Below are 25,105 nucleotides of genomic sequence, written 5' to 3'. Positions count from 1 at the left end.
CAAAACCCAGCTAACTATATACTGGCACCCTTGTCTCAGGTTTCCAGTCTACAGAATAATGGAGAAATGATTTTTGTTTTATCAGGCACCCAGACTATGGTATTTGTAAATTAACTTGAGATGAATGAAATAGCCCATTTTCACAGATTTTAAATAATTCTATATAGTCTAACATTATCATCAATTTTTATTTTGTTATTTTTCTTTTTTATGTATATGAGTGTTTTGCCTGCATACATGTCTATGTACCATGGTATGTATCTGGTGCTGAAAGATGTCAGAAAAGGGCATTGGATCCCATGAAATTGTGAGCTTATGTGAGTGTTAGGAATCAAACCTGGATCCTCTGGAAGAGGAGTCAGTGCTCTTAACCACTGATCCATGTCTCCAGCCCCTATTTGTTATTTTTTTATGAGATGCATGTACCAAAAATTTCTTTGTAATTTATAAAATGGTAAATATCAAAGCATAATCTGCATTTAAAAAATCCTTTGGGATTCCTAGCATTTTAAAATAGTCTCACTGTATAGTCTAGTTTGGCCCCAAACTTAAGATTCTCCTGCCTCTCCAAAGTGCTGTATATAGTTATGCACCATGATACAATCCTCTTTGAGTTTTGTTTGCTTGGTAGAGACAGGGTTTTGTTTCTTTTTTTCTTTTTTTTTTTTTCTTTTTTTTTTTTTTGGTTTTTCAAGACAGGGTTTCTCTGTGTAGCTTTGCGCCTTTTCCTGGAACTCACTTGGTAGCCCAGGCTGGCCTCGAACTCACGGAGATCCGCCTGGCTCTGCCTCCTGAGTGCTGGGATTAAAGGCGTGCGCCACCACCGCCCGGCTGAGACAGGGTTTTGTACATGCTAGGCAAGATTGTAGCAATTTATGCCACATCTCCAGTCCAAGAGAGGAGTTGAATTTTTTCAAGCTTTATTTGTTTAGGTAGGAGGTTGTTTGTGTTTGTTTGGTTTTTGAGACTGTATCCCAGACTAGCCTTGAACCCGAGGCAAGAATAACCCTAAATCCTAATCCTCCTGTCTCTACCTCCTAAGTATTAGAATTACATGTGAGTGCCACCACACCCAGACTATGGAGTGCTACAGACAGAACCCAGGACTTGGTGTATGTTGAGCAAGCACTCTATAAATTGATCTACAGCCTCAGCCACCCACGATATGCATTATTAAAACCCAAACCTGAAAGAGAAAATAAATGGACAATCAATGATATGATTTCTTACCAAAGTCAGGATCAATCACACTATATGAAGAACTCCTGAGTCTGCTCTGTCTCCAGGAAGATGAAGCCACATCACTGACATTGCTAGAGCTTCCTTCTACAGAAAGGAACCCTTCTCCACAGCTCGAATGTTTACCAAGACCAAGTACAACCCCACAAACCCTGGTTGTCTGAGATGTGTGCACCCATATCACATGGAGGCTCATGACAAGACTGTATATTCTTTGCCCAAAGTTTAGATTTCCAAGCAAGAAAATTAGACCATACAGAAATAGCTCTCCCCCATGTGGGAGATACAGGACTCACATTCCCAGTTTGGAGACTCAGACTCAGTCAATTGACAAGCAAAGTGCTTTGTCCTGGGAGGCTTGACATGTTAGACGTCAAGAGTCAAAACCAAATATGCAAGGGACAAAGAGAGAATCATCTTTACTAACGCACTAACTGTATCCCTGACACCCGCACGCAGGAAGCACTACTTACTCGATTTACACCTATTCCTGGAAACAACCTCAAAATGGAAATGCAGTGCTGCTCTTGGTAGCATACCAGCAAACCTGGGAAACCACATGTACAGCTGGTGCATTACTGATGAGGAAGGAGCCCTCGTCTTCCACAGCCAAACAAAACAGAGCCTGCAGCTCGTGTTACCATGCTTGGCTATTCCCACCCTCAGTGACGCAGAGCCCAGGGGTAAGAGCTGTAAAAGACTTCCACTTCAAGACCAGCGACTGTTGGAGTTCAGTTAGGAACCACTGGACCATTTTCTTCTACTGAGTGTCTTTCAATTATGAATGAAAACTAAGTATGACTATACCCTTGGCAGAGTGATTCACCGAATGAGAGAGTTGGGGAGGAGACTAAAGTGTCACTGTCAGGGAAGAATAAATGGATGCTGAACTACCATGGGCAGAGCAGAGTTGGGAGTATGGTTAGGGGGTGGGGCAGGAGTGACATGTTGAGCTTAAACAAGGCCTGCAAAGCTCAGTCATTCAACAGCTACACAAGCCAGCAATGTTTCCACAGAGAAGCCCTCATTAGTGGCAGGACTAACAGCACACTAACAGCTGGCAGGCCCAGCTCATGTTTGCGGGGATTGAGAGCAGAGACTTTAAATAAGACTCATTGCTCCTCGCTGTGACCCAGACCAGAGTGGACAGAAAAGAGAATTAGGAAAGCTCATCAGTCCAGTTTGCTGTACGAGGAATGTGGTGTGCCCCCCAAAGACACATATGCTAAAGGCTTGGTGCCTAGAAGGTATGATTAGGAGGCACTGTGGACTTACAAGTAGGGTATAAGGGTAGCTCTCAGTTCATTGTGGGTAGCACCAAAGAGGAATGCAGGAAGCTGGCCCTTTCCAGTCCTCACTGAACTCACAGCATAAACAGTTTGCTATCCTATGTGCTTCTACCATGATAGATGGGACTCACCAGGGACCCAAAGCAATAGGGTTACCTGATCTTAGACTAAAATTTCTAGGAGCATGAATGAAAGAAATCTATTTCTCTTTATAATTGTGTCTCATCTTTCATTATCATAACATGAAGCTGAGTAACACCAGCATAAAGCCACGTGATCTACTTTAAACTGTGTTAAAAGGCTCACATCTAGCCTTGGCCATGTGACTTCTGTTGTCTTTAAATCAAAGCACCTATTATAACATGATCTTGGCTAGTTTTTATGGCTGCAGTCAAAGAGGTACTGAACTCTTTGGAATTATTATACTTACAGCATGCACAACGAAATTTCATATAGAATCATAAATTATGGAATTGCTTGACTATCGGAGACATCTGAATTCCAGAATTTAGACAATAGGAAGTGTCTAAGTTCCTGACCACACTCTCTCTTACTAGGTGGTGTTCTGTAAAATGGGTCCCAGATATATTCCTGATTTAGGCATGTATTCTGACTTACATTTCCAATCTCTTTGTTCCTAGAATTTTCTCCACCAAATCAAGTCCCTTTTTTAACTTAATTCTTTTGGGAATGGAGGTTTGAGACAGGGTTTCTCTATGTAACAGCCTTTGTAGACCAAGCGGGCCTCAAACTCAGAGAGATCTACCTGCCTCTGCCTCCTGCATGCTGAGATTAAAGGTGTACACCACCGCCACCCAGCTAAATCCTTTTTCTTTTTTCCCCCAAATAATCCTGCTCAAAAGGCACCGCCTCTCTCATGGGGCCCTACAAATAGCTCAGTCTACCCTGAATTTTACTAGTAATTTAACCACCCCAAGAATCCGCCTCATCTGTAACCGTTCCTATCAGGTTTACTTTTCAGTGGGAAAATGGAAGAAAACACGTGCAAACCTATTTAGAAAGTGCTTAGATCATGACGGCATGTCATGTCAGACTGGCTCCAAACCCAGAGTTGAGTGGTGACAACCCCAGAGGAGAAGCTTCCCTTCTTATTCCTTACTCACAGGATATACCCAGGAATGAACAATATGCATTATCCTGGTGGCGTTAAGTAAACAATATATAATCAAATTTTAATGACAGAAAACATTCTAGTATTTTCTCTACTTTGAACTACATATAAGCCTTTTTCATATACAAGACAGATTTACAGATGCTCACAATAGAGGAGAAGACGAAACAGAATCAACAACTGTGTTCAAGTCTTCGTTCCAAAAATTACTATTCATGATTATGAAAGCGTGAGACAAAACCCTTAGATATTTACTATAGACCTCACATACATAAAAACATGCTTGTGTTTCATAAATGTTTCGATTCCAAATGAAATTACAGCTTGATTCAAAGGAAGTCAAGCTGATTAAGTACCTAGCATTTGGGGTATAATTATAATAAGGAATTGAAAATAAGTAAAATTCTTTAAGTTTGGAATCTATCTCTCTTATTGTTGAACTTGGTGCACATTTACTCATTATCAAAATCCCTATTACAGTCAGTCCTGCCTTTACCAAGGCAAAGAAACTGTGTGGGACACCTACCCTGCCTTTTATTGTCTCTACATGCTAAGAAATAAATACACTGGCTCAACCCCTCTCTAGACATTTCCATGACCTCTGAGTTTGTTTAGTAGTTCTCAAGGAAAGGGTGGTGAGCACAGATGTTAAATGAAGAATAACCAAGCATCTCTAGGAAAGAAAACTAGATGCATAAAATGTAAATAGGGGACTGTCCAGCCACACAGCAGAAACCAACATACACCGACTGATAGGAGCAGAACAGCCATGGCCAATCTTGTCACTTGCTTCTTTAGAGTTTTACTGCTGTTCACACAGCATCTTTATGTGGTTATGCATATATTAACACACATACATAAGTATACACAAATGTGATTTATCTTACCCTTCTTCCCAGATAACATGTCTAGCCTCCCAGAACTGTGCTAGTGCTATGACTGAACCTCACCAATGGAGCACTTAGCACTGGACCCTCAAACCATTAAAACAACTGGCTGCTTACAAATGTGATGACACAAATTTTTTCTATTTTCACATAATAGAAACTACCTTGAAAAGCAGCTAGAAAGAATCTGAAATGCTAAGTATCAGGACAGACATGCTATTTCTTTTGAGGTATGGTCTCGTGGTGTCTAGACTAGCTTCCAGCTCACTGAAGCTTCAAATGACCTAACCTCTTGCTTCTGTCCCCCAAGTGCTAGAACTGTAGGCACGTACCGCCATACCCAGCAACACGACAAGGGTATTGTTAATGCATCTTTACCATACACGTCCGTATAGGATAAAGGACAGAGAGGGAGAGAGGGAGAGAGGAAGGCAGGGAGGCAGGGAGGATAGAGGAAAGGGAAGGGGGTATGGACACAGAAGAAAGCAAAGTGGCCCTAAAACAGACACTGAACATGGCTCTGCAGAAATCAGTGCTGGACAGGACTGCCAAATTCTAATGAGGAGCTGAAAACCTCCATTCTAATGTTTCCTGGAGTTGATATCACCAAAGCTGTTAACAGCTTGGACTTTAATGTTATAATCCACACACTGCCCTTCACATGGTCCACACGTCCTTTACAACCACAGAACACACAAAGAACTAGTTCTGAAGGAAAGTTCCAGGCTTGGAGACCAAACACCCAAGCCTGTGAGACACTGCATGTCTCCAGCAGCATGCAGCTCCTGCTGCTTCTCTCAGGGGCATGCTTTTCTTCCATGAATACGAAAGGAGGACACACGTGGCAATGCTTTACAGTTGCCATGGGGCATAGGTTTAGAAGGTATTTCATGTGGATAAAAACACAGGGGAAGCAACACCCTGTTTTTTAAGTGGCTGTTCCATTAAGAAAACGAAGCTCCTCTTTGTATAGATTGTACTCCGGCTGGGAAGAGGTCTGCATTAAAGTCACCATGAGCAAAAGTGCCTCCATCACTGCCAGCCAGCCGGGTCACTGAATAACCGGGTGTGCCTCTGAGCACCTTGATCCTATCCTGCTTTCTCTTTATTTTTCTTTTTGCTCCCCCAGTCTCACAGAGAACGAAGATCCTGCAGATTTTAGAAGTAAATTCAAACAGCAGCTGGCTGTCAGTGTAGGAAAAAGCCCATGGATCCAAAACATCAATGGCAAATTCTCAAACAGGCCACATAGGCCAACTCACACCTTGCCTCATCAGAGTGATCTCATGCTGGCTCCGTTGACAAGGGGCTTTCAGCCTAAAACCCAAGAATAATGGCTTTACTAATAGAGTTTAACAGCCAGTATTGGAGACCACAGTTCCTCCACTGCCCCTTTCTTTGAGGCTTTGGAAACATTAAGACTGTGTTATCAGCCATGGCCCCTTTTGTGAACACTCCCCACTTTCTCGTCTCATGCTTGGGGTACTTGTCAAGTGGAGATTTAGGGAAAGCACAAGTTCTAAAACTTCATTAAAAGACCACCTTGATGCAAAGTGGCATCCTTAATTCTCTTTCCCACTATGCTGGTAAATAATGCACTCCTTCCACCAGGGTGACCGTCCTCAGACCTGGTCCTGTGACAATGTCCCCTTACATGGCACAAGGGGCTTCATGGATATTGAGTAAGTTAAGGAGTTTGAGATCAGGAGATTATCTGGGTTGGCTAAATGTTATCACAAGGTTCCTTAAAGGAAGGAAGCCAAAGAATCAGAAAATCAGAAACCCTGAAAAGGTAGAGATAGGTGCTCTGCTGCTGTCTTGGGAGCTGAAGGAAGGCATGAACCAAGGAAGTTATATAGACGTTAAAAAGCAAAATGCCAGGCTTTCTCCAGGACTCTGCAGAATACCACTCCATTGATTTGCTTCAGACTAGGCTGCACAGGACAGTAAGATTAAAAAGAGTAAGTGACATTTTAAATCCACTAGGTTTATAGTCTCCTGTTACAGCAGCAACTAGTACTTGAGGGAGCCAGGCACAGTGGCACACCCCGTAATCACAGCACCCAGGCGGCTGAGACAAGAAATGCTTCCCCAAAAGGCCAGCCTGGGGTACCTAAGGAGCTTGAAGCTCTGTGTCAAAATTGATGATGATGAGGAGGAGGAGGAGGAGGAGGAAGAGGAGGAGGAGGAGGAGGAGGAGGAGGAGGAGGAGGAGGAGGAGGAAGAGGACTCTTATTTAGCTTAAAGTCAGACACATTTGTCTCAGAGTTCTTCTGATTCATCTGCCTTAAGTAAACACAGACAGATACAGAGAGAGAGAGACAGAGACAGAGAGACACAGAGAGAGAGAGACAGAGAGAGAGAGACAGAGAGAGAGAGAGACAAACCCCTTGCTTTATCAACTGTTTATTTTCTTGGCTAACATCCTCCATTTACCTTTTCAAAGCCTAGTATTTCAACTGTCAAAAAATGTATTTCCTTCTTCAACTGGCCTGAGAGGCTTCCCCTTTGCTGTGGGATGGTCTGTATGTCAAGTGTGTTGCTGACTGGTCAATAAATAAATCACTGATTGGCCAGTGGTTAGGCAGGAAGTATATGCGGGACTAACAGAGAGGAGAATTGAGAGAACAGGAAGCTGGGTGAGAGAGACACTGCCAGCCACCACGATGACAAACAGCATGTGAAGATGCCAGTAAGCCACGAGCCACATGGCAAGGTATAGATTTATAGAAATGGATTAATTTAAGCTGTAAGAACAGTTAGCAAGAAGCCTGCCATGGCCATACAGTTTGTAACCAATATAAGTCTCTGTGTTTACTTGGTCGGGTCTGAGCGGCTGTGGGACTGGCAGGTGAGAGAGATTTGTCCTGACTGTGGGCCAGGCAGGAAAACTCTAGCTACAGGTACTGCCAAGTCTTGCATACAAGAGAGCTGGTGGCCTTGAGTGACTCATTTTAGAGGGTTCTATGTATCTCTACTGGAAGATCAGAAGTGAAGGGGGTAAGGCTTTACTAACCAAACTGGGGCTCTTTGGCTTAAGCCAGATGTTGTCATTACAGAAGCAGATGAAAACTGTTACACCTGATCCGGAATCCTGAAGTAGTCCAGGGATACCTTCCAGCAGCCTGGGAGAGCTGGTGCCTCAGAACCACCAGGTTTTATCAATAAGTTGTTCTATCACAGTCTTCTAGGTCGTGGTACTTTTCCTGTGACCCCAAGTGAGAGCTCTCCTTGCCACATTTTGAAAGTGCCTTTTAAAAGTAGGGCATTTTCTCAACTATACCCAAGAGTATAACAAAAGGAGGAAGGTTAAGGAAAAGGGTGTGAACAAGGTCCAGGTTGAAAATGTGTGGGAAACTGAACTAGAAACTTTCTGAATCTACAGTGAGGGCTGTCAAGGCCCTACAGGGTAGGCAGGGTTTTATGAGCCCATGGGTTTCTAGACAAGGTACATGCTGCTTGGGAGAAAAGAAGGAGCATGACCAGAACTCCACGGTGCTGAGGATGGCTCAGCTCAAAGAAGCATCCGCAGGCTTGCCACAGGCTAGCCACATCCGCAGGCTTGCCACAGGCTAGCCACATCCGCAATGCCTGCCCGTTCTCTATGGCTGCTCTTAGGCTCTTGTTCCTATCTCTGGTTTCTTGAGCTCCTTCATCTACCCTCTCTTCCGTATGTTAGAGTAAGATTCTGCTTCTTACAAAGAAGACCCTGAACTAATTCAAACACCGAAAGTGCTCCTATAAATCCAAGTGTTTCTTTCTATCTCACAGATTCAATGCTCAAAAATGTATACAGCCATGCAACTAAGAATGAACTTCGAGAAGACAGTTGTCTCTCCATATGGCTAAACGAACCAATAAGGAAAAACAGATGGCCCTTTGTTCTCACCCTGGTCCTCGTTTCAGGAGCATAAATTTTCATGAGGAGACACTTCAACACCAAAACCAGATGTGTTAATTCCTTTTATTTAATTGTTCTTAGAGAAGAAAAATCTGAGAACAATGGTTACCTATTAATGATCTAGTCTTCCACCATTCACACTACTGTTTTAGGGTACAAGCTGCCATCTAAAGTTATACCACTAAAATTCACTCACCATCATACACATTGAGGTAATACATAGCCTTGCTTAGTCGGCCTTAAACCCAACCTCACCATAATAAGCAATGTCCTATAAAATTGGGTTAACATCCTTCAGATTCCATTAAGCTGTGTGCTTCCTATTCCTAAATATATACTTTAGATGTGAGAACCCAGCTAGGCGGTGGTGGCTCACACCTTTAATCCCAGCACTCGGGAGGCAGAGGTGAATCTCTGTGAGTCTGAAGCTAGCCTGATCTACAGAGTGAATTCCAGAACAGCCAAAGATAAAAAAAAAAAAAAAAAAAAAAAAAAAAAAAAAAGGTGTGAGAACACCCAGGGCAAGACTCCTAGGACCAGAAGATGGTGGCTCAAGTGTTTGCTATGCCAATCTGGTAACTGAAAAGAAAGGAATTTGAGGAGCATTGAGCTGAATGGCAGTATATTTTGTCCCGAAGGCAAAGAACACACAAATGTGTGGGTGCTCAGCCACATGGCATGGTCTCTCAGATGCAAAGGTGGAAGCCAAGAGAAACAGAACCTAAGCCACCAGAATGGATAAGGGATTCCACAAACTGCTGCTTTTGTTAAGGCTTTAAACACAGACAAGTCATAATAATTTCACCTTATTCATCACCTGCCAGTGCCTGGATTTAGGAGTTCCTTTTACTTCAACTAAGCACATGCTATCCCCTAAACAGCTAAAACACGCACAATTTTGACACAGAAATTCCTGGCATAGGAAGATCTGACTCGATTCTGCATGTATCTGTGTATTTGCTACGAATAAGTATGAGAAAACAAAACTAAAGCACATCCTAAATGAAGAGCTTTAATTCAAACTGATATAATTTTAATATATAATTTGACTTACAATATAACCAGAGGGTTATTAAAGCTATATTACAGGATATAAGATCTATTATGACTAAGGTCATGAATAAACATATAGTGTTTCCAGTGTAGACGAGATTTGGCATGTGATATTCTCAATATGGTATTGAAATAGTCTGTGATATTTTCAAGTGTGGCCTCATGGTAAGAATTTGGGGATTATATCAGCAATATATGCTATTTACCTTGCATTTTAAACACATCCTTCTAAATATACTTCCTTATTTGTAGATGTAAAATGTATATATATTTATACATGATATATAGACTCACAAACAAGCACTTTTCTGACCCCTGAAGTTCATTTGTTTTGGAAGCCAGATGTGAACATAAAGATTCCCTATTATTCATTATCCTCTTAGAACTCAGGTATGGTTTCACCACCACTGAGGCTGAATATATATATATATATATATATATATATATATATATATATATATATTTTTTTTTTTTTGGTTTTTCGAGACAGGGTTTCTCTGTGTAGCTTTGCGCCTTTTCCTGGAACTCACTTGGTAGCCCAGGCTGGCCTCGAACTCACAGAGATCCGCCTGGCTCTGCCTCCCGAGTGCTGGGATTAAAGGCGTGCGCCACCACCGCCCGGCCGAATATATTTATTTTTAAAGGCATTATTTGGTGATCTCAATGACTGACATTAACAGCACAGATATGCATCAGAATCATTAAGCACTGGCTAGAAGAGGAGCAACTGGCCAAAGCCCACTGCTCAGAGGTGAAAAGCTCGCCAGCCATGAAAGAATCACAGCACCCCACCCCCTCTCTCCAGGCAGTCAGGAGGATAGCTCTGAAGTCCTGTCAAATTCAGCATTTCCTTTATTTCCCTCAGGAGAGTCACAGACACCTAAGAAGTTCAGAATTAGAACAGATGCTGAGCCTAGCATGGCCACTGACTGACTGCCTGTGTTGCTGTGGGTATACCAGCTACCTGAAATTCTTCTAGAAAATTACACCATGAAAGATGTGTCTGTGGCTGGTTCTGCACTGGTGTATAGTTGGTGCTCAAGAAACGTATTCACATCCTTTTCCAGAGACATTCAGAAAAGATGACAGAGCACCTCTGGAAACCGCAAAGGCAACCATATTCAAATTAGCTTGGCTTGAAGATTGATTGATTGATTGATGATTGATTGAGACCTGGTCTCTCTATACTGCCCTGGCCGTCCTGGAATTCACTGTGTAGACTAGACCTCCCTGGAACTCACAGAGATCAACCCAGCCTCCCGAGTGCTGGGTTTAAAGGCGTGTGCCACCACCGCCTGGCTAGCTTGAGTCTTAATGCAGAAATATTAGGAATTAAATAGTATCACCAGGCTAAGGCATATCTTGGCCAAGTATCCTAACAACCTGGAGCTCTGAATGCCTTCAACATTCTCCCAGGGCTGTTTGTAATTTTCCCCACTCAAAGTGGCCTGAGATGTGGCATAGGGAGGTGGAATATGGAGGCAGTCGTTCTGCTTGGCCACAGCGTTGCCTACCACCCCAAAGGAACACTGGCTTCTTCCTTAGTAGAGATGTCCCGATATTTTCGTGGCAGACTCACTTACATATTACCTCTGTTTTGAGCTCAGTCTTCCCTCCCTCCCACTAGTGCAGGAACCCTAACCTAGGACTTTGTACATGCTGAGCGAATGCCATACCACCTACACTGATACCACTGAACCATATCTCCAGCACTCAGTCTCTATTTCAACCAAATACGTCCGCTGATTTGTTGTTGTTGGGGTTTTTATTGCTGGGGGGAACACCAGAGTCCCATGCAGCCCAGGTTGGCCTGGAACTCACTATGTAGCCAAGTCATCATTTTATATCTTCTCTACCCTCACCCCATGTCCTGCCTCAGTGCTTGGGATCTCAGGTCTGTCTACCTCCACACCCAGCTTTAATCCCCCAGTATTAAGTTTTTTCTTTGTGTGTGTGTGTGTGGGGGGGAAGAGAGTAGGTTTGTGGGGGGAGTGTTTGAGCATGCACGCATGCGCATGTATAATAGCACCTTTCAGTTAAGATTGTAAAATCCTACAATGTGTGTCCCTATTTGACAGGTTTGGCGGGTTTTACATAGATAGCATCCAGCAAAGCAATGAAAATAAACAGGATCTGGGAGAATGAGGATGAAAGAGTTCATAAAATTTACTGGAATTTACACTATATAAACCTTAATTCAATGTATGTGTATCAAAGCCTGTTTGCCAAATGACTGTTCCCCATGCTCCCAAGGAAAATGAATACTGCAAACAGTTGTAACATGTGATGGCAATGAAACACCCCACGAAAGCTTCATTCAGCCCCATAAGACACTTAAACCAAAACTCAGTAACGCCTCAAGAAAATCCGCTGTTTGTGTTCCCTTCGTCCTCGAATCAGTGAAAAGGTAAACTGCTCTATCCAAAGATGTGAGACATTTGTGTACTCTTACAGAAACTATGCATCCTACCTCCTTAAAGTTGTCAAAAGCTGATAAAATGATTTCATGCCCGCCTCTGACAAGACAAACGGCTGCCAGGAGCTCCAAGACGAGAGCTTTCGTCCTGTCAAAACAAGAGGAAAGAAAAACGTAAATCACCGAGGAGACATAATGAGTCAGCTGCTCCTTGCAGGACGAACACTCAAGGAATTGAGCACTGGCCCGCACATCCATTAAGCCTTCAGTAACTGAAGGGCCCCAAGCACATTCCGAGACCTTCCTGGGTATGCAATCTGCGGTGAATGTGGAGTGTGTGGGGGTGGTCAGTTTTAACTGTCTACAGTATAACATGACAAAATTCAAAATCAACTGGAATTAATGTTCGTATTTCACTTTTGGAACTAGGGCCTTTAAAAATCCCACATGACGAGTTTCTAGTATTTCTTCTTCTTATGCCGGAGAGCAGGAAAGTGCCAGATTACAGCTGTATTAATAGAAAAAATATTTTCTCTGACTCAAGAAAATAAAGTTGCATCTGAAATCAATTTGGAAGAAGCAGCTAGAGATGAATTCAAAGTTTGCAAATAAAATGTGAAGAAATGAACAGCATCGTTTCTTCATCATAAGATTACTTTAGTATTTCACCTTTTTCTAGAATAAAAACTACTGCCAACCTCTTAACAAAGACTGTCCTGATACTCCACAATGTCGACTGTCTTAAGAAAAATGGCTGATGACTTCCCTGTGGTGGAAGGCAGGAACAAAGAAGCATGACTATTTTCGATTTTAGCAAACTGCAAAAGCAATCACAAAACCAAAATATCCAATATGTAAACGGAACTTTACAATTTCAATTCCCTTTGAAATTAAAAGAGCCAATTTATAATCAGAGGGTTTTTTTTTTAAAGGAATTAATAGTTTCTAAATAATTTTTCAGTTCTTAAAAGGGTATCTGAAGAGAGTCTTATACAACTGAAAGGCAGAAATCACCAGAGGACAAAGTACTTTAACAATCAAAAAGCAAACCTTGAGTTAAAATGGCTACTACGTGTGGTACTAGCCTTGACAGCGCCCGTGGAAGAGGAAAGGATGCTCACACAGTTACCTGTGCTTGTGTTTCTTTTTCGGTTCTCAACTAAGCTACATGTGTGAAGGTGTCAAGAGACAGAAGTAGGGTACGGTGGGCTGCCCCGCTTTCACCCAACTGGTGTAGCTAAACCCTTACTGGTACTCTCTGGTCTCCATGCCTGGGTGAACCTACTCCTGCCCATCAAAATCTTCAGTAGAGATTCAAAGAACAAGGTTGCCCAGGGAACGAAAGGTGAAAGAGTGAAGGGCAGGAGCTGTCACCAGCGCTCAACTGCTCCCTACAGTTAGCCAGGTCAGAGGGAACATTCTACACAGCCAAGGGGTTTCCAGCCGGTCTTGCTTGGAGAAGCCACCCTTGGAAGATTTTCAATCCTAACATGGTTAAGTGTTGACTAGCCCCCTGCTTCCTTGGTAAGATTTAGGCTTGAACATTACAAAAGATGCTTACCTGGGATTCTTGTTGTTCAGACTTAGTGCGATCTCATTGACAGCATGTGGATGAGACATGACCATGTTGAAACCATACTGAAATGCAGAGAGGAAAAGTAACCATTACAAGCTAAGTCAATGTTGATTAAAAACCAAACACTTGGGCTGGTACAGCTCAGTGGAAGAGTTTGCCTCCCATGAGTGAGCCCCTAGATCCAATCCCCAACAGTGCCAAAACCCACTGACATCTCCACTTCATGGAACTCTTATCTTTTAGAAAGGCAGCTGAGCTCTTAGCACACCAGTGCAAGAACATACTTCCTCCCCCAGATTTTTGAAGACGCCATCCATTGTCAAGGGTACTTTGCTCACAAGCATCCTTCCATTATTTATAAGTGAACAATATGTTTTTCTTTTATTAAATGAGTGAAAAGCCTCTACTCTAGTGATTCAAAAATTGTATACTCATCAAATCACCGTGAAGGCCAAACAAAACCAAGCCCTGGTTAAATTCCCAAGATCCGCCCAGATCAGCTTACTCTGCATTTCAAAGACAAAGCCCTGAAATCTGCATTTTTCAAGCATCCAGGATGACTCCACCATGCACCTAGGGCTGACCATTCCCAGCTTCTAGTCCATCTCCCCACTACCCTCACCCCCAACCCTCTGGCAATGGCCATTCAGATGCACACTTCTCCACCACTCATACAAACAAGCCAGTCTACATCAAGAATCCGGATTCTGATAAGATGGGCAACTATTGTGTCTTCTTTTTTTTTTTTTTTTTTTTTTTTTTAATGTTTTTTTTTCGAGATAGAGTTTCTCTGTGTAGCTCTGGTGCCTGTCCTGGATCTCACTCTGTAGACCAGGCTGGCCTCGAACTCACAGAGATCTGCCTTCTCTGCCTCCCGCTATTGTGTCTTCTAAATGCACACACAGATTTAAGCTTCCTCCTCTTGTGCTGAGAAGATACATGCAACCAATGGACAAGAGAAAAATTAGAAGAAGAAAAAAAAACTTTTGAGGCTGAGGCAAGAAAATGGCATGTTAGAGGTCAGCATGGGCCACACAGCAGGGCATATCTAAAAAAGAAAAAGCTAAAGCAAACTTTCTAAAGCTCCTGGCATGTTCATCTGCCCAGCTTACCTCCTTTCAGAGATAAACAGGTCTCTGCTCCAATCTGAGGCCAGCCCCACCACTTGAATTCCTAACCTCACTTCCTCTCATCTACTCAAGAGCATTCTATGAGCCAGCATGGGGGAACACAGCTGCAACTCTAGCACTCTGGCCAGTGCAGGTAAGAGGATCAGGAGTTCAAAGCTAGCCTGGTCCACCTGAGATCCTGTCTCAAAAAGACAAAAACCAGGTTGGGGATTTAGCTCAGTGGTAGAGCGCTTGCCTAGCAAGCGCAAGGCCCTGGGTTCAATCCTCAGCTCAGAAAAAGAGAAAAAAACCATGCAATGTACTGAAAGTTCTACATGCTTATTTGTCTTTCTCTACTAACACATTATCATTAGAATGTGTGTGTGTGTGTGTGTGTGTGTGTGTGTGTGTGTGTGTGTGTGTATAGTGCAACAGAACCCTTGTTTGACACCATAACCTGTGTTCAGCTACACCTTCCCATTTCCCTGCTAGCCTTTACAGCAAAGTCCCTTCAAAGAGTTGAAGTCTAGCAGTGGTTCTGAACCTGTGGGTCTCGACCCCTCACCTATCAGATATCCTGCATATCTGATATATACATTATAATTCCTAACAATAGCAAAGTGACAGTTATGAAGTAGAAATGAAAATGATTGTATGGTTGGGGTCCCCACAGCATGAGGACCTGCACTAAAGGGTCTCAGCATCAGGAAGGTGGACGACCTTGACTCTTACTTCCTCTGACTGTGTGCTCTGAAAGCCACTCCCATGAGGCCTTTCAGCTCCCAGCCCTGAAACTGCTCGTGCTGGGATCACCAGGGACATGCACTTAGCTGAAGACCCTGGGCGGCCCTCATTCATCCTGCATGACTTATCTGGAGCATCAGACAGTGTAGCACTTCCTCTGGCTGCCTTCTACCCTCTTAGCTACTGCCCAGACTTTCTTCTTGGCTTTTTTCTCTCCAAAATTTAAATGGAGTGCCTTTTAGGGCTCATATTAAGGACCTCCTCTCCACTGACTAGCCCAGGATCATACCATTTTATGCTAATTATGTTCACATATCTATGTCCTGCCCACACCTCCACCTCAGTATTCAGACTGGCTTATCCAAGTACCCACTTCAGATCACTATTTGCATGTCAAATAGATATTTCAATTAAAGTCTGCCAAATGGACTTCCTAACGCTCTCTCTCAAACCTGCTCATCCTGCAGTCCAGCAGAGGCAACCTCATCTTATAGCCCCAGGCTGAACTCTTGGCACCTGCTCCATTACTCACCTTTGCCCTCAGTACACGACCAAATGCTGCCGTCCTTACCATCCATCCAAAGAGATCCACTTTCCTCATCTCTCCTCCTATAGTTCTGAGCCACACCACCACTAACACTCACCCAGTTACTGCCAGTAACCTCTGAAATAGTTTACCTCCTCTTGCCTCTGTGCCCACAGGCCAATGCTAAACACAGAAGCCCTAACAATGCCTTTAGAGCAAATGTCATGTTATGCCCTCAGAATGCCTTGCTCCTCGTTTTCTGATTGCAACAAGGCCATGTCTTTCACTGGCCTACAAGATTCTACATAATCCCTGTTGTTTCTGCTTTCATCTTCTCTTTTCCTTACTCCTTCTGCTCCATCCAAGCAGACCTTTCCTGCTCCAGGACCTTGACACTTGCCCTACCCTCTGCTTAGATTCTTTCTCTACTAGCTCTTCCTCTACTCACTGAGTTCACTTACTTTTCGGAATTGCTACCTCCTCAGTGACACTCTCCTAGTGGCCAATCTAAATCTGCATATACAGTTGGGGCCCTTCTATCCCTACTTCTGATTCCTTTTTTCTGTGGTATTTAGCAATAATATTTCCCTGGGTTCAAAGCCTACCTGGATTCAAAGTTGGTACAACTTATTAGCCATGTACTGTGGAGGATACTGCTTTTCAGTTTTCTCAAAAGTAAAATGGGGAGGTGACACTACCAATCTCCCAGGGATGTGTGGTTGCATGAATTTGCAGGCATAAGACCTGCAAAGTGTACCGTGGAGGTGGCTGGCTTCGGTTCTTCTCATCATCATTATCATCTGAAATGCTGTACACTTTAGTGGTGCAGTCCTGCCATGCTTACCTTCTCTGGAAAGTGAGCTCTTGACACAGTTTTATGGACTGCAGCATTCTCAGAACCTAGAAGACTGTCTTTGTCTGGTGAAGTACTGAAAACCTTCAATTGGTGGGGAAAGGCCAAAGCATGCTTGCCTTCACACACTCCACTCACACTCCAATGTTGGGTGTGAATGCTAACCTGGACCCTCATGTATCTAGTCTCCAACCTGGGAATCTGAGGTTTAAACCATTAATCCATTTTTTTTTTTATTACTACCCCATTTGGTTTATGGCCCTCTTCATTTACCCTTGATCCTTCAGACACTCATTTTCCACTGTGTTGTAGGATTAACCAAATGCATAATGCTACAGTATTTGCCAGACTGAGGTCAACCCACAGCATAACCAGCCAAAGCAGGAATGTGCACTTCTGACATTGTTCCACATGCTCCTTGTGGAGATCAGGAAGCACTGGTGCTAACACACAATAACTATAACCTCTTGATCAACCACCGCATCAGCTAGTGCAACAGGTACCTCATTCCTGGTGATCTAAAGCTGTCTAACATTACTCACAAGTACAGGCTTACTTCCCATGGTGCTAACAAACTTTTACCAAGTAATGTAGGATAGAGTATCATTACATGATAAATTATAAATACTAAAATACACAGCCAAGGAACTAAATATTGAGCATTAGAATGAATCAGACTTTCCTGAATAGAATCTCATTAAATCATGATCTTCACTTAAAAGAGTTATATAAACACCAATACACAGAGAGAGGGAGGGAGGGAGGGAGGGAGGAAGAGAGAGAGAGAGAGAGAGAGAGAGAGAGAGAGAGAGAGAGAGAGAGAGAGAGAGAGAGAGAGATCTGAGTCTGCTAACATCAGAATCTTCTAAAGGATTGAAGCAAACATATACTGATAATTCAACACATACCTGATAATTCATGATGGCTCGTAAACACATGATACAGACATGAACATCATCTTTCTTACTCACTAATCTTGAATTTTTCAGGGTTCTTCTGCTTGGCAAAGTATTATACCTAAAAACAAAAAACAAAAAACAAAAAAAAAGGGAAGCTTTCATGAAATGACAGACTACAGTGAGCACAAAGCATACCCACTTAAAGAGGGGCTGTTATTTTCTACTTTTACCAACACCTAGGTAAGAACTGCAGGCTAAAACACCGACACCAACCACTCCAGAGGGCAAGGCCACATGGTTCTGTGATCTATCACCATCGTTCCAGCCTGAATTTCCACACAATGAAACTCAACCTACTTACAACATGTAACCAAAGGGGTGTGCATGAGAAGTTGTAACAATCCCAGGTCACAGTCAGGGGGCCAGGCTAGGTGTGCAGGAGCACAAGAGTGCAGCCTGCACCTGCTGATGTAACAGCAGGTGAGGAACTGAAATTTAGCTCAGACCTTGACTTCCAATCACTTGACCACACTTTAACCATTCTTCCTGCTGCTGCTCTCAAGAGTCTAAACCTAGTCAAAGTCACACACTCGTAACTCTGGCTTCACCTTGACATACTAGATCCTGAAGCCTTAGTTCTTTACAAATGCCTCCAAAACCTGACTGATCCCTCACCCTAAGTCTGACATGGCAGCTAAAACTTAGAGGAAAACATGCTAAAATATCAGAGTTCAAATGCTTCAGTGTTATGATTCATTTTATCAGCTCTACATTATTGGAGTTTTATATCAGCTTGCAAATAGTACAGGTCAGACAATATAATACAAGGCATATAAAACACATAATACTAAAAGCTTCAGTTGAAGTTTTGCCTCAGAGCAGAAACACAGGATAGGTCATCTCTATAAACTCAAGCCTATATAGAACACATTTCGAATTTGTAACTGGGTATGGTTGGAAGGAGTATGAAGGTAGAAGACAGAATACTGAGGGTGAAAATATATAAGAGGGGGTAGGGGTCAACCCAAACTAAGGATGCATGGCAAAGCCCTAAGTTTCCTTAAGAAACTTGCTACTTTGTAAGCTAATTAAAAAAAAAAAAAAAACAACTTTTGTTTGAAGGAAGGTTCCACACATGTGAGGAAGCAAACACAGGGATCAACTTAGCAGGATCCTACATGGCTAGGCTGTGCAAACACCCCCTCTAGCTGAAGGATGCACTTACAACCTAGGACCCAAACCTTTATCCAGCTGCAACTGTACCTGCTTTAAATGACAGAAACAGGCTACTGCCCTTACCAACTCCTGGATAAGGCCCTGTTTCTACGTGGAATTTGCAAGGCCAATTTCAGTGTGTCTGGTACAACTTATAACCATGTAACTCTGCCATAATTCCAGCTAGTATGTGACTGCTGACACATTTCCTGGGGGGTCTCACAGAAACTGAGTCAGTTCAGAGAACTGCCACACAGCCAGGCTGACCTAAGCACATATGATCATCTCAGTCTACACCAAAGTTCTCTACTGCTAGACACCAAGGATTAAAACAAAGAATGCTACATATTAGATCAAGGAAGAACCTCAAATATATTTTTCTGAGTCAATTTTTAAAATATATTTATTATGGCATATCATGTGCATCTTGTTAATTTTTAAAGAGATTTGGCAATATAGCTCTGTGGTAGAGCACTTGCTTAGAATGAACCAGGCCCAGGGATCAATTTTCAGTACCCCCCCAAAAAAAGTATAGTAAGATTATATAAGTAAGATTTCAGCCGGGCGGTAGTGGCACACGCCTTTAATCCCAGCACTCGGGAGGCAGAGGCAGGTGGATCTTTGTGCGTTCGAGGCCAGCCTGGTCTACAGAGCGAGATCCAGGAAAGGCACAAAACTACACAGAGAAACCCTGTCTCCAAAAAAAAAAAAAAAAAAGACTTCAATATGTTAAAAATTATACTAATTAATGATTCCCTGTACTCTAGAGCAACAAATCTATATATTTTTTCAAAATTCATAGTGCCTGGCTTAAACATTCCTTTCCCTAATTTTTATACAAAGCTGAAGTAGGAATGAGAGATTATAGCAGAATTTGTGTGTTTAAAATCATAATAATTACAAAATTATAAAACCCAATAGTAAAGCCAGTGATAACTAATCACAGTAATGATGAGTCAGGGCAATTTGTATCATTAATGCTACAAATTTCTTCACACAGGGAAGAAAACTGAAACTAAAAGTTACATCACATGGCAAGTAAGAGAGTGGAGACCAGACCCCGGGCTCTTCGGGGCCACTGCGCTCTCTACCGATTGCTTCTCAACAGCATGCTATCATGTGAAGATTCTGCTGCCACTGCTCCTGGTCTCTAGTTCCTTGACATCAGGTAGGTCAGGCTGACGATGTTCCCTTCAGTCACTCTGAGGCCTCACTACCTGCCCTCCACAGAACTGGATGCAGGATTAAGGTACAGTTTGCCTCCCGGAGCTGCATCTGGACGTATCTTGCAGAAACCATTATCATTGGTCCCCTTGGTAAACAAGGATTTCTCTGTTTAAATCTTAGTCTCATACATTACTTTCTAGGAAATTAAGTTGGCTTTGCTGTTGTTGGTTTTAACTTAATGTGAAATTGTACTTTCTATTGTAGAATTCTCATTCTAAAAGAATTACCTTCAGTTAAATAAATGAAACCTATAAACTATCATACTTTTTTATTTCTGAAAAATACAAATATTTTCAGAATCTGTGAGGCAAGATTTTAGAGAATGGCATGGGTTAATATGTCCATCAGTACTTTTTCTGTTGCACATCTACGGAATTTGACAACTTCATAATTAGATTGTTAGTTTATTCGCTTTAACTACTATCTCAAGAAATTACTGTCGTTTTTGCTAAGTTTTAAATCAATTCCAACATATGATCTAGCTAATATTATTTAACAAACAGTTCCCTATGGAGTTGGTTCTAACAGATGTCCTAAGATGACCCTCAAATCCAATAAAATTGCGACTAAAACTCTATTGGTCAATTTACTTCTACAAGGCCCCAGGACAGGGTTAAGAATCTAGGAGGAAGAGCCATTGGTCATGACAGGAAACCAAACCTAATTTCTTCCTTCTGTCTCTTCAGTTGCCTTTGTTTGTTCCGTTGTTATTAAGGCAGGGTCTTACTCTACAGCCCAGGCTGGCCTGAACCTCACTATGTAACCCATGCTGCCCTCAAACTAATGGTAATATTATCTTCTTGCTTCATCTTCTCAAATGCTGGAATACAAAACGGGCCAAGTTTCTGAGTTAAAGCATGTAACCTTTTTTAAGAGCCTACTGTTTACGCTAACTTCTGGTAAGTACCAACAGAAAACAAAAGATAAAGTTTTTATTTCTGAGGAGTTTAGGAAAGAAGATGAATATACAAATAGCCAGCCTCTAGGCCCCACCCAGCCTGGGCATGTGATTTTTATCTCTATCTTTAGATTTCTCCTGAGATGAACATGCACCACTCCTCCAACAGGAGGAGAAAGAAATACATTTAAAAACTCTTTTAGATGACCTCTATTTAAATCTATCTTAAAGAGCTGGAAAGACAATGATTGATCTCTACTTAAATCTACTTTAAAGGGTTGGAAAGATGACTCAGCAGTTAAGAGAACTCCCTGCTCTTGGAGAACAACTAAGTTCAGTCCTGGCATCCTTATCTGGAGGCTCACAACCACCTGTAACTCAAGCTCCAGAGAATCTGGTGCCCTCTTCTGGCCTCCCCAGGCACCTGCACTCAACTTGAACACACACACACACACACACACACACACACACACACACAGAATGAAAAATAAATCTTGCTAACTAGAGACTGAGAAGATTATCATGTTCCTCCTACCCTAAGTACCTACTGCATGTCACCTAGACTTTGCATATAGATGCACAGCTAGCCATGATCCACCCTGATGGGGCAGACAGATGTGCGGTTTTCTGGGAAGATAGCAAACAATACAACACCCATGACAAAGGAGCAAGTATCATTAGAAAACCTCAGCTTTCAAAACTTTTACTCTTGGTATTGAAATATCAACCTGGGTGTCAATATGGAACAACAGAGTAACAGTTTGCCCAGAGAAAGGGTAAAGGTAATTAATTGATTAGTGCCAAGAAACTGCCAAATGTATGATTCATATTGATCCACTCAGGGATAAAAATATCACAATAGTAATTGACACCCGTTAAATTTTCAAACAGCAGCAGGCACAGTGGCCCACACATAATCTCAGCGCTCAGGAGACTGAGGCAAGAGAAGAGTGATTCCAAAGCCAGCTTTGGTTCCATATCAAGACCCTGCCTTATTAAAAAAAGGAGAAGGATGGGGGTAGAGTAGGAGCAGAGGCCACCTTATAAGAAACCAGTCATAGCAGCTGAGTAATACATGTGCTATATTGCAATCATGCAGTGCAAGTAAATGCAATTTAATACTGTCTTCGGAAGGACAGATAGGGCAACCTAACTCTGGTTGCAAGCCACAGCCTTTCAGGCTGGAGCTACCTTCTCTCACAACAGCACTGATCTTATTTTGCCCGTTAGAATAAATCCCACACAGACTGAGTTTAGAGATTAAGTGGGCAACTGGGTAGGAGGCCTGAGTGCTGCTGTGGTAACCCACTATCTTTAGCTTTGTAATTATGCTACGGAAATACCTACAGTGAGACTGACTGCTAGAGTACTTTGCTCCTGAAGGTACCATGAGACTTCAGAGACTTGAGCAGAACTCATTTGCATAGTATCCCTCCGATCCATGGCAGTTACAGGACGAGACATCAGATTAGCCATGGTCTCCCGTGGATAACCAGGCAAATGAGCTTTACATGGTCCTGCACCATGTAATGTCTTGTGCAATCCCAGACTCTGCCAACAGTTAGTGGTGCATATGCCCCTCGCTGACACTTGAAATTAGCTTCCGTGACAAGTTGTTACAATGGGGCCTCCCTTCTTACCAGTACACAACCTGAGCTTAAGGGACACAATAGAAGGGGGAGGGGGAGGGGGAAGAGGGAAGGATCTTCTGGTCTATTTTGCCCCTTCTAGGGACTGCCAGGCCGCAGGTTTCACGCTTATTGAAAAGCTGAGGTGGGAGAGGAGGCAGCGGCGGCGTGGGAGTCTGGCAGGAAAAATGGCACGAAATTTCCTGCACAGAGATCCCTCTTGTTTTCTGCACAGGGGTTTCTCAGACTGCCTCAAAATGTTACTAACTTCAGGCACTCTGAAAAGCTTCATTCTGTCCATTTTGGCCTTTCTCTGGAGGGAGCATCTTCATTGGCATTGTGCAACAGGCATTTAGAGATCACTGTCTGTCTGTCTGTCTGTCTGTCTGTGCTGAAGTACAACCAAGTGTTTGGGTTGCAGGAGTAGGATGTAGTCCCAAGACCTACAAATTGGAGAGAGATTATGGGAACAGCAAAGGGAAGAACAAGGAATGAGACACGTTGTATCCTGGACCACAAGTCTGGTATCTACTGCCACCCTGACAGCCTTGGAGTCTCAAGATGCCCAGATGCAAAACAAGAGTAGCCCAGAAGCAGAACAGCCTGGTGGCTTTCTTTGGAGCTCCTGCCATTTGTGGGGAAACACAAGAAAGGATAGAGATGATTCTGTAGGGAAGAACAACATCACATTTCTTTGCTATCTTCCCAAGCACTGAACTACAACTGTAGAAGCCACCCTAGCAATAAAGAGGATGCTGTTTGGGATTTGCCAATGAGAATTCACAGGCAAACCTATACAAATCTAGAAACAGGTTATTATAAAACTGACTTAAGATCAGAACCAAGCAGAAGGGGGATGTGGGGCTTGGACTCCTAATCACAGCAGAAAGTAGAGGCAGAAGGGTGGAGAATTAATTCAGTGTATCCTTGGCTACATGAAATTATGTCTCTTAACAAAACACACACATGGCAAACTGGACAGGCAATAGAGATCATGGGAAAATGCTTGCTACACAAGCCTGACAACCTGAGCTAAATTCCCCAGAATTCAAGTAAAGACTAAAGGAAAAAATATCACAGAGTTGTCTTCTGGCCTGCACACACACACACACACACACACACCAAACATGCACACAATACTAACTTTTAAAATTTATTCTTGGCCGGGTGGCAGTGGCACATGCCTTTAATTCCCACCCAGGAGGCCAGGCCAGGCAGATGTCTGTGAGTTCCAGCCAGCCTGGTCTACAGAGCAAGATCCAGGACAGGCACCAAAACTACACAGAGAAACCCTGTCTCTGAAAAAAAAAAAATTATTTCTGACACTTGAATCCATTTCATACATGTCTCCATGTCTCACCAAGCATCAGGAGTTACATGCGTGTGAGAAGTTCTACAACAATGCTAACATGCACAAGAGACATAAAAACTAAGTAGTATTTGCAAAAATGCTTTGCTAGACCGATACAGAATGTGTCTTGTTTAGTACTACAGTGATACTCACCACTTGCACCACCTACTTCCCTCATGAAAGTGAATCTGTCAAGGGGCACATAGCAAGTATCTCAACCTGTACAGCTGGTTCTTGTGGTTAGGAATATACATATTTTTAAAAAAATAACAGTATGTAATAAACTTCAGAATAAGCGACATGTCTAGAATGATCCTGAGTATAAGAGAGTATACTCCTCTCCAGAGCCAAAGCTTTGTGATAGACACTGCATTTGTTCCGACAGGAGTATTTATAAAGCCCCAAACAGTAAACACCAAGAGTTCAACCATTGTTCACCCAGTGATGTCTTCAGGTAAGTCATAACCCATCTCTTGTCACAACAGCAACACATTTATTTGTATAAACATGACATTACTCCAGAGGGTTGTTGAGCATCTCAGGGTCCTGGGTTTGGTCTCTAGCAAAATTAGTTTGTATGGGGCTGGAGAGATGGCTCAGAGGTTAAGAGCACTGACTGCTTTTCCAGAGGTCCTGAGTTCAATTCCCAGCTCACAACCATCTGTAACAAGATCTGGTGCCCTCTTCTGGCCTGCAGTCATACATGCAGACAGAACACTGTATACATAATAACTAAATAAATCTTTTAAAAAAATTAGTTTGTATATTATGTAAAAATCTGCCTTTCTTCTGTACTACCACTGTCTAAAGGCTGAATACAAAATAAAATGTTAGATGACTCCTGAATCAGGATGTCCTAAGGTCTGAAGAAAGATTTTTCAAAAGTATTCTATGCAGCTCCATTGTCAACAACTCTGGGATTCTTAAATCCAGGTCCTATTGGCCAGAGAGAGGGGGAAAGATATATATTTTTTCTATTGCAAAGGCACTTTCAGCCTTGGATATCAAACTAGTACCTACCTAGAAGTGCAGGAATTGGAACTGCCTTGGAAGCTGAAGTTAGGTTCAACCAAACAGGAATGCAGTCCCCCTCCAGGATGCCACATCATTTGTCAGGACTAGACCAACAACCATTCCAAGGTCTGGGCTAATAGCACTTTAA

The 25,105-nt window shown here is 42.6% G+C and overlaps 1 protein-coding gene across 4 annotated transcripts in view; it reads right to left on the bottom strand.

The window, feature by feature from the left end:
- The window catches only part of Fmnl2 (formin like 2), a 295,345-nt gene that overhangs the window by 49,235 nt on the left and 221,005 nt on the right, over window positions 1-25,105 (bottom strand). For all 4 annotated transcript variants that reach the window (XM_059260472.1, XM_059260470.1, XM_059260468.1 and 1 more), the window contains exons 7-9: window positions 17,634-17,742; window positions 13,479-13,555; window positions 11,972-12,065 (exon numbers count right to left, since the gene is read on the bottom strand). In XM_059260472.1, coding sequence (XP_059116455.1) covers window positions 11,972-12,065; window positions 13,479-13,555; window positions 17,634-17,742 — 280 coding nt within the window. The remainder of the gene's footprint in view (window positions 1-11,971; window positions 12,066-13,478; window positions 13,556-17,633; window positions 17,743-25,105) is intronic.

Source organism: Peromyscus eremicus, chromosome 4 (assembly GCF_949786415.1).
Source record: "Peromyscus eremicus chromosome 4, PerEre_H2_v1, whole genome shotgun sequence".
NCBI lineage: Eukaryota > Metazoa > Chordata > Mammalia > Rodentia > Cricetidae > Peromyscus > Peromyscus eremicus.
This window is presented reverse-complemented; position numbering and strand designations above follow the sequence as displayed.